This window comes from Amphimedon queenslandica, unplaced genomic scaffold, assembly GCF_000090795.2.
Source record: "Amphimedon queenslandica unplaced genomic scaffold, v1.1 AMPQUscaffold_13516, whole genome shotgun sequence".
NCBI classification, from domain to species: Eukaryota; Metazoa; Porifera; class Demospongiae; order Haplosclerida; family Niphatidae; genus Amphimedon; species Amphimedon queenslandica.
Genome location: NW_003546248.1, coordinates 380,064 through 386,627, shown reverse-complemented (window position 1 = coordinate 386,627; position 6,564 = coordinate 380,064). Strand labels below are relative to the sequence as shown.

The 6,564-nt window shown below is 36.5% G+C and overlaps 2 protein-coding genes across 2 annotated transcripts in view; one reads left to right on the top strand and one right to left on the bottom strand.

Annotated features, from left to right (window-relative positions):
• Positions 1 to 55: 55 nt before the first annotated feature.
• On the bottom strand, positions 56 to 4,880 carry LOC100640478 (ATP-binding cassette sub-family D member 2). Its single transcript, XM_003383005.3, has 10 exons — positions 4,007 to 4,880; positions 2,253 to 2,429; positions 1,878 to 2,000; positions 1,659 to 1,814; positions 1,467 to 1,571; positions 1,276 to 1,421; positions 1,053 to 1,198; positions 763 to 847; positions 582 to 707; positions 56 to 330 (listed from the first exon to the last, which is right to left on the bottom strand). The coding sequence occupies exons 1-10, from the start codon at positions 4,862 to 4,864 to the stop codon at positions 117 to 119; spliced, it is 2,136 nt and encodes a 711-aa protein (XP_003383053.1). The 5' UTR covers positions 4,865 to 4,880; the 3' UTR covers positions 56 to 116.
• Positions 4,881 to 5,287: 407 nt separating this feature from the next.
• Positions 5,288 to 6,564, top strand: part of LOC109584242 (uncharacterized) — a 9,865-nt gene continuing 8,588 nt past the window's right edge. Inside the window, exons 1-3 of the mRNA XM_019999917.1 lie at positions 5,288 to 5,401; positions 5,464 to 5,525; positions 6,070 to 6,124. Coding sequence (XP_019855476.1) covers positions 5,313 to 5,401; positions 5,464 to 5,525; positions 6,070 to 6,124 — 206 coding nt within the window. The 5' untranslated portion in view covers positions 5,288 to 5,312. The remainder of the gene's footprint in view (positions 5,402 to 5,463; positions 5,526 to 6,069; positions 6,125 to 6,564) is intronic.

Below are 6,564 nucleotides of genomic sequence, written 5' to 3'. Positions count from 1 at the left end.
CGTGTATAGGACACGCCTTTATATTATAGCTCACGTGACACATTTCTCAATTAGTTATTAAAAATAGTTAATTAAAATAGTTAATTACTATCATAAATAGTGTTTTAAAATGAACCCTAATTATCTTCCTCATTTTTCTCCAACTGCACAGAAGCTTCACCTAAAATTCCGCAGAGCTGCTTAAGTCTTGCTTGCATTTCTGGTATCCCTGCTAGCTGAGCTTCCAGTCGCTGCTTCTCTTCATTTAGAGAGAGTCTTGTTGCCGTGTCCAACTCCTCCATCCTCCAACCACCTTCACCATCAAACTGCAACATATGAGAATGAAAACGCCTGGAGAAAGAGAGAGAGATGGAAAGAAAGTAGAGAGTTTTAAAATAAAGATGATTTTGAAAAATTGTAAATTGTAAAAAAACATTTAAACTTGACAGTTGAAGTAAAAGGCAATACAGAATTATAATTTGTCCAAATATACATCAACTTCAAAGCCCTATTTGCATCAAAAGGTCAGATTGCCCACACTTTTATATCAATTATTGTAAATGCTCCAATCCTTAAATCAAAAGTCTCTTTCTCTCTCTTACCATAGAGATGGCCTGTGTGATATTGTCAAGAGTGTAATATTATTATCTTTTGCAGTTTGAAATATCGCCCCCTCGACGTCGATGCTCACTGCACTGGTACACTCATCTAGGAGGGCAAACTTGGGTCTGAAGCATAATGAAAATTAGCATGAGGACCAGACCCAGAATGACACATAATTACTTGTGATAGAAGAGCCTGGCCATTCCCATCCTTTGCTTCTCTCCACCAGAGAGGACATCTTTCCAATCTCCTTCTGCATCCCAACCTAAAAATACATGTATACATTACATTCTCTCTGTCTCTCTCTGTCTCTGTCTCTTTCTTTCTCTCTCTCCCTCTCTCTCTCTCCCCCTCCCTCCCTCTCTCTCTCTCTCTCTCTCTCTCTCTCTCTCTCTCTCTCCCTCCCTCCCTCCCTCTCTCTCTCTCTCCTCTCTCTTTCTCTCTCTCCTCTCTCTTTCTCTCTCTCTTACCTCCCTCTCTCTTCACAATGTAGTGTAGATGTACAATGTTCAGTATATTCTCAAGGTCTTGGTCAGTATATCCTTTATTAGACATGTCCTCATTTGTGTCCGGATAAATCACTTGATCTCTTAACGTACCAAGTGACATATAAGGTCTGTAGATGAACAAAAATTTTTTATAAAATTTGCATATTTTTACTGCTCATCTGATATAATTTTTCTTGCATTTTACCTCTGTGGTATGTAGAACATTGTTGATGGGTGTGGCTTAGTAAGAACACCTCCATAAACTGGCCACAATCCACTCAATATTCTAAATAAAGAGCTCTTGCCACACCCATTGGGACCGGTTATTAACAGGTGCATGCCAGGCTCAACCTAGAACTTAATAACTAGCTCCGCCCTTTTAATTACCAAACTGACTTTGAAGGACAGTTTGGAAACAACTACATCTTTATTAGGAGTAATTATAGGGACGTCCTCCAGTATTATGAGCTCATCACTATCATATACTGTACCTGAATTGAACTATAACCGAGAAGAAACACAAGTAAATACATATTATACATAATATTACAATTATATACACAGAGTGAATAGTAGTATGTTACTGACTGATGTTATAAAACTTCTAGGGGATCCATTTGCAGTTGGTTCTAATGAGTTTGATACGCTGACAGTTCCAGCTGGTTTCAGTACTCCTCTCTGAGCCTCTTCAAATACCCCAAGCATCTCACTAACCCGAGAAGTATACCCAGCCAGCTCTGTTATCTGAAACGGTAGAAGGAGGGGAGAGTTAAATGGATTGTTATATAAAAGAAGATAAGTACTAACCTCTTTATAAGAGGTCATTAATCTCTCAATGGCGTCTGCCCCATTCATTAGTAGATTTTTTGAAGTTGTGTACAATCTTGTTCTCTCACTAACTGATATATCTTCATGAGGATCATCCTCACCCTACATGTGTACAAACAAACATACATAAGAAAAAATGTAACTGCAAAATAAATTTATAACTCAGCAGCCTTCACACTTGCTACAAGCAATAGCATGTACAAAATGAAACAAAATGTTAGTTCTTAAAACAACTTTGAATCACTGAAGTTAATGCTCCACCAAAATTTTTCCACATTATAAATTTTATGTGTATGTACATGTACTTGTAATGTACTATTACTGTATAGTACCATATCTATGATAGTACTGTACCTCTTGTGGTTCATTCTTGGTCAGTATAGGCCAAGCTACAATGACTAGACCTGCTAGTCCCCAGACGTATTTCATTAGAAACTGCTCAAGCATTATGTACCAAAGCTTCTTCTGAAAGATCAAATTCATTTGTTGAGTCAGTGACTTGAAGTTCCTCCACAATAGGTTGTGCTCAATCTGTGAGAAATAAAGCATAAGACATGTACATGTACTATGTATCACACATGAGTACATGTACACTTGTACATGTATAAAAATGTAATAAAAATACACAAAGGCTGTGAACTATACTTTGGTTTTTTCCCAAAATTTGCTACTTTACCTTAAGAAAATGGCGATAACTCAAAAAATTGAAGTCGGAATTAGCTCAAACTTTGTACATAGCATAAAGACATCAATATGTATCAGAAAATGTAATAAAAATTTGGAGTGATTTCGAAGCCATTTTTTGGAAAAAACCATGGGCTAAAAAACCATGGGCTATAGCCTTGGGTATTTTTCAGAATTTTGGCGTTTTCTTAAAATGGCCGTAACTTGAAAAATAGAAGTCAGAATCAGCTCAAACTTTCTACACAGCATAAGGGCATCAATATGTATCAGAAAATGTAATAAAAATTTGGAGTGATTTCGAAGCCATTTTTTGGAAAAAACCATGGGCTATAGCCTTGGGTATTTTTCAGAATTTTGGCGTTTTCTTAAAATGGCTGTAACTTGAAAAATAGAAGTCAGAATCAGCTCAAACTTTCTACACAGCATAAGGGCATCAATTTGTATCAGAAAGTGTAATAAAAATTTGGGGTGATTTCGGAGCCATTTTTTGGAAAAAACCATGGGCTATAGCCTTGGGTATTTTTCAGAATTTTGGCGTTTTCTTAAAATGGCCGTAACTTGAAAAATAGAAGTCAGAATCAGCTCAAACTTTCTACACAGCATAAGGGCATCAATATGTATCAGAAAATGTAATAAAAATTTGGGGTGATTTTGGAGCCATTTTTTGGAAAAAGTGATGGGCTATAGCCTTAGGTTATTTTTCAAAAATTGGCTCATTTGTAAAAATGCTCATAACCCAAAAATTATTTGTCAGAAACAGCTCAAACTTTTTATACAGCATTAGGACATCAATATGTATCAGAAAATGTAATAAAAATTTGGAGTGATTTTGAAGCCATTTTTTGGAAAAAACGATGGGCTATAGCCTTAGGTTATTTTTCAAAAATTGGCTCATTTGTAAAAATGCTCATAACTCGAAAATTATTTGTCAGAAGCAGCTCAAACTTTCTACACAGCATAAGGACATCAATATGTATCAGAAAATGTAATAAAAATTGGGAGTGATTTTGGAGCCATTTAATTACAAATCTGTATAAAATCCAAAACCACATTGTCCAATTTCATCAGCTCAAACAAAGTGAAACCAGAAAAAAGGAAGTGTGTGGCAAGCTGAGGAACTCAAAGTTCAAATATGATCTAATTTGCTAGGAGACTACTAGAATGAGATAAAAGGATATTCCATGACCCTCCAAGTGTTGTATTCCTGCTAAATTTAATAATATCACATTTGCCCAAGCACAGTCGGAACCAATTATAAAAGAATACACAGTATGGTTGTTTTTTTTGCTACAATGCACATATAACTACACATGTAGGTGTAAAATTGACATTGGCAATAGATGAAGACAGGCAATAATCATTCATTCCTTCACTACAAAAACAACTATAACTGAAGCCATATTTGCAATAGTTGCAATTCTTACTCTGTGCCCTGCATAGAAAGCTATTTCTTCGGAGTTAGTGATAACACGAGAGTGGAGATATCTCAAAAACCCGTTCCTTCTCGCCTCTTCTGCAACCAGCTTGCCAAACTGCGGAGATGTCAGCTTCAAAATGGTCGCCGTAAGACCAATGGTAGACAAAGCAATGATCGACGGTTGGTTAGAATTCTGTCCTCTCTTTTTAGCCATACGAACCAGAGCCCCTACCATTAGTAGAACATCAAGAATCGGTTTGCTGACGTGAGAGTAAATGTGAGTGAGGGAGGAGGAGAACGCTTGGAGGTCTTCGGTAAGGGAGTGGTCGGGATTCGAGAGACGACCGTCCAAATTACTCACCCTGTAGTAGGTCTGGTTACGAAAATACAACGAGTAAGCGTGACTGGTTAAACGAGTTCGTATGCTCAGCGCTAGCTTGCATTCGAGATAACGTATGAGGCTGTTCACAAAAGTGGCCGGTATGGCGACCAGTATCCAGTTGACTATGAGTGTGAGGAACCGCGGTACGTTACCCTCTACTATCGACTTGACCAATCGACCGTCTAGCTGAGCCACGTATATAGAGAGGAAGGTCCTCGAGACGAGGGAGAGCGTGTGAGCTACTAGTAGGCCGAACTCTGTCGTCCATAGCCCGGGGATGGAAATTTGGAGTAATTTGAGAAGCTGTTTGAGGAAGGCTGCGTTAAGGCTAGGAGCGTTGTGCTTCTTCTTTGAAGGTTTGGCGACATTGCGTTGCTTCTTTCTCTTCATGTAGTAGTATATAGCGAGCCCTAAAGCGCCTGCTCCTAGCAATAAAGCTGTTCTTGTTCCTCCTGCCATCAAGAGCTTGCTCTCGTTGGCCATGTTGAGGGTAAAGGCGTGGCTTACTCAACACGTGGGCGTTGAATTTGAGTGGGCGTTGAATTTGAGTGGGCGTTAGCTCAATCTGCTTCAGCGGAAAGCTGAAAGAGTAGATCTCTTTAAGCCCAACATACACAAGGCGACATGTTGCTAGCAAATTTTGCGGTTACTTTAATCTTATATTTAAGAATAGAAATTTGTTCTATTTTTGGAACAAGTCAATTACAAATGCAGGCAACAAATCTTGCAAGCCTAGTGTGTGCAAGTACAAAATTTTCAGGCTATCAATTCATAATGATTTTCCTTTTTAAACCTAACATGGTAGGCAACATGTTACTATGTGGTTACTATCTAAGAATAGAAATATCAAATGTGTTCTATTTTTGCAACTATTGCAGGGATGCCATGGGCGTAGCCCTTAATTTGGGTGGGCGTTGGTAACGATCGTAGAATGGCTACTCCCGGTGAGGTGCTGGACGGAGATATTGTACTTATACATAGCCCTGATACTTCAGGACTTGTATACAGCAAATCTTTTAGGTATGCAATAAATATATACTAAAAAATTTTATCATCTAGTTCAATAATGCAATCTACTTTAGTTCCAATCAAAGTGATTTCTTGACTATTGAGTCTCAGAAGAATAATGGTTTCGTACTTGAATGTAAGTACATGTACACAGATCTAATCTGCAAAATGATTTATGCAGCACTATTAAATGAATCACTGTCTCACACTGAAGGGAATTGTGAAAATACTAATTGCATGTAAGAATGCTTATATAGGCCAAACTATGACTAAACTAAAGATCATCTGTCCAAATTTTTACAAACACCATATAGCACTTTCACAGATTTATAAAAATAAATTTTCATGAAAATAACTTTTGCAAATTCAAAGTGTTAGCGCCACACCTTTTAATGATGATTGAATATTTAGTGGAGCATTAACGGGGTTGCATGCTAATTTGTAAAAACCACAAAAGTTTTGTTCCTCAAAAATTAGGTGCTGTACAGTTTACATAACTTAATTTTTTAATAGCCCATTAACACTGAGGTAATTGATTCATGTTGCTTATTATGACTGGAACTGTTCCCAGAATACTAATTATAATCATTAACGAAACTAGAACTATAAAGTTGAGATCAATATCATGCATTACAAATGAATTTAATCTGTGTGCATTTATGAGCCATAAATTTTTATAGTTGCTGCATTCTGCATTATTCAAAGGAAACAGAGGCAAAAACAAAGTTGTCAAAAGTAATGATATTATGACAAGCAATAATAATTATTTTTATGATTTATATAGTGGGACATCTCAGCTAATGGAAATTGTTTATGGCAGTACGGTCAGTGTATATTCCCGCCGTTTAAATTTCCAAATGTTTGAGATTTAGATATTATGGTAAATACTCAATAATCTAATGTCTAAACAATTGACATTTTGCAAGTTATGAGTAAAATAATAATTTCATAAATCCTAATAAATTTAATTTTTGTAATTAAAATGGTGATGCCAATAACTATATGTACAAAACATTTTGTAATTTTACAATTGGTGTTTTAGGAGTAAAATTCAGTTGCATAAATATTTAGAACATTGGATTTGTAATTTTAGTTCTGAATTTGCAAATTTCCAAAGTTACATATTGTCTCATTCAAGAAAGTCAAGCATAAAATAATATTTTCAAGGGGATCCT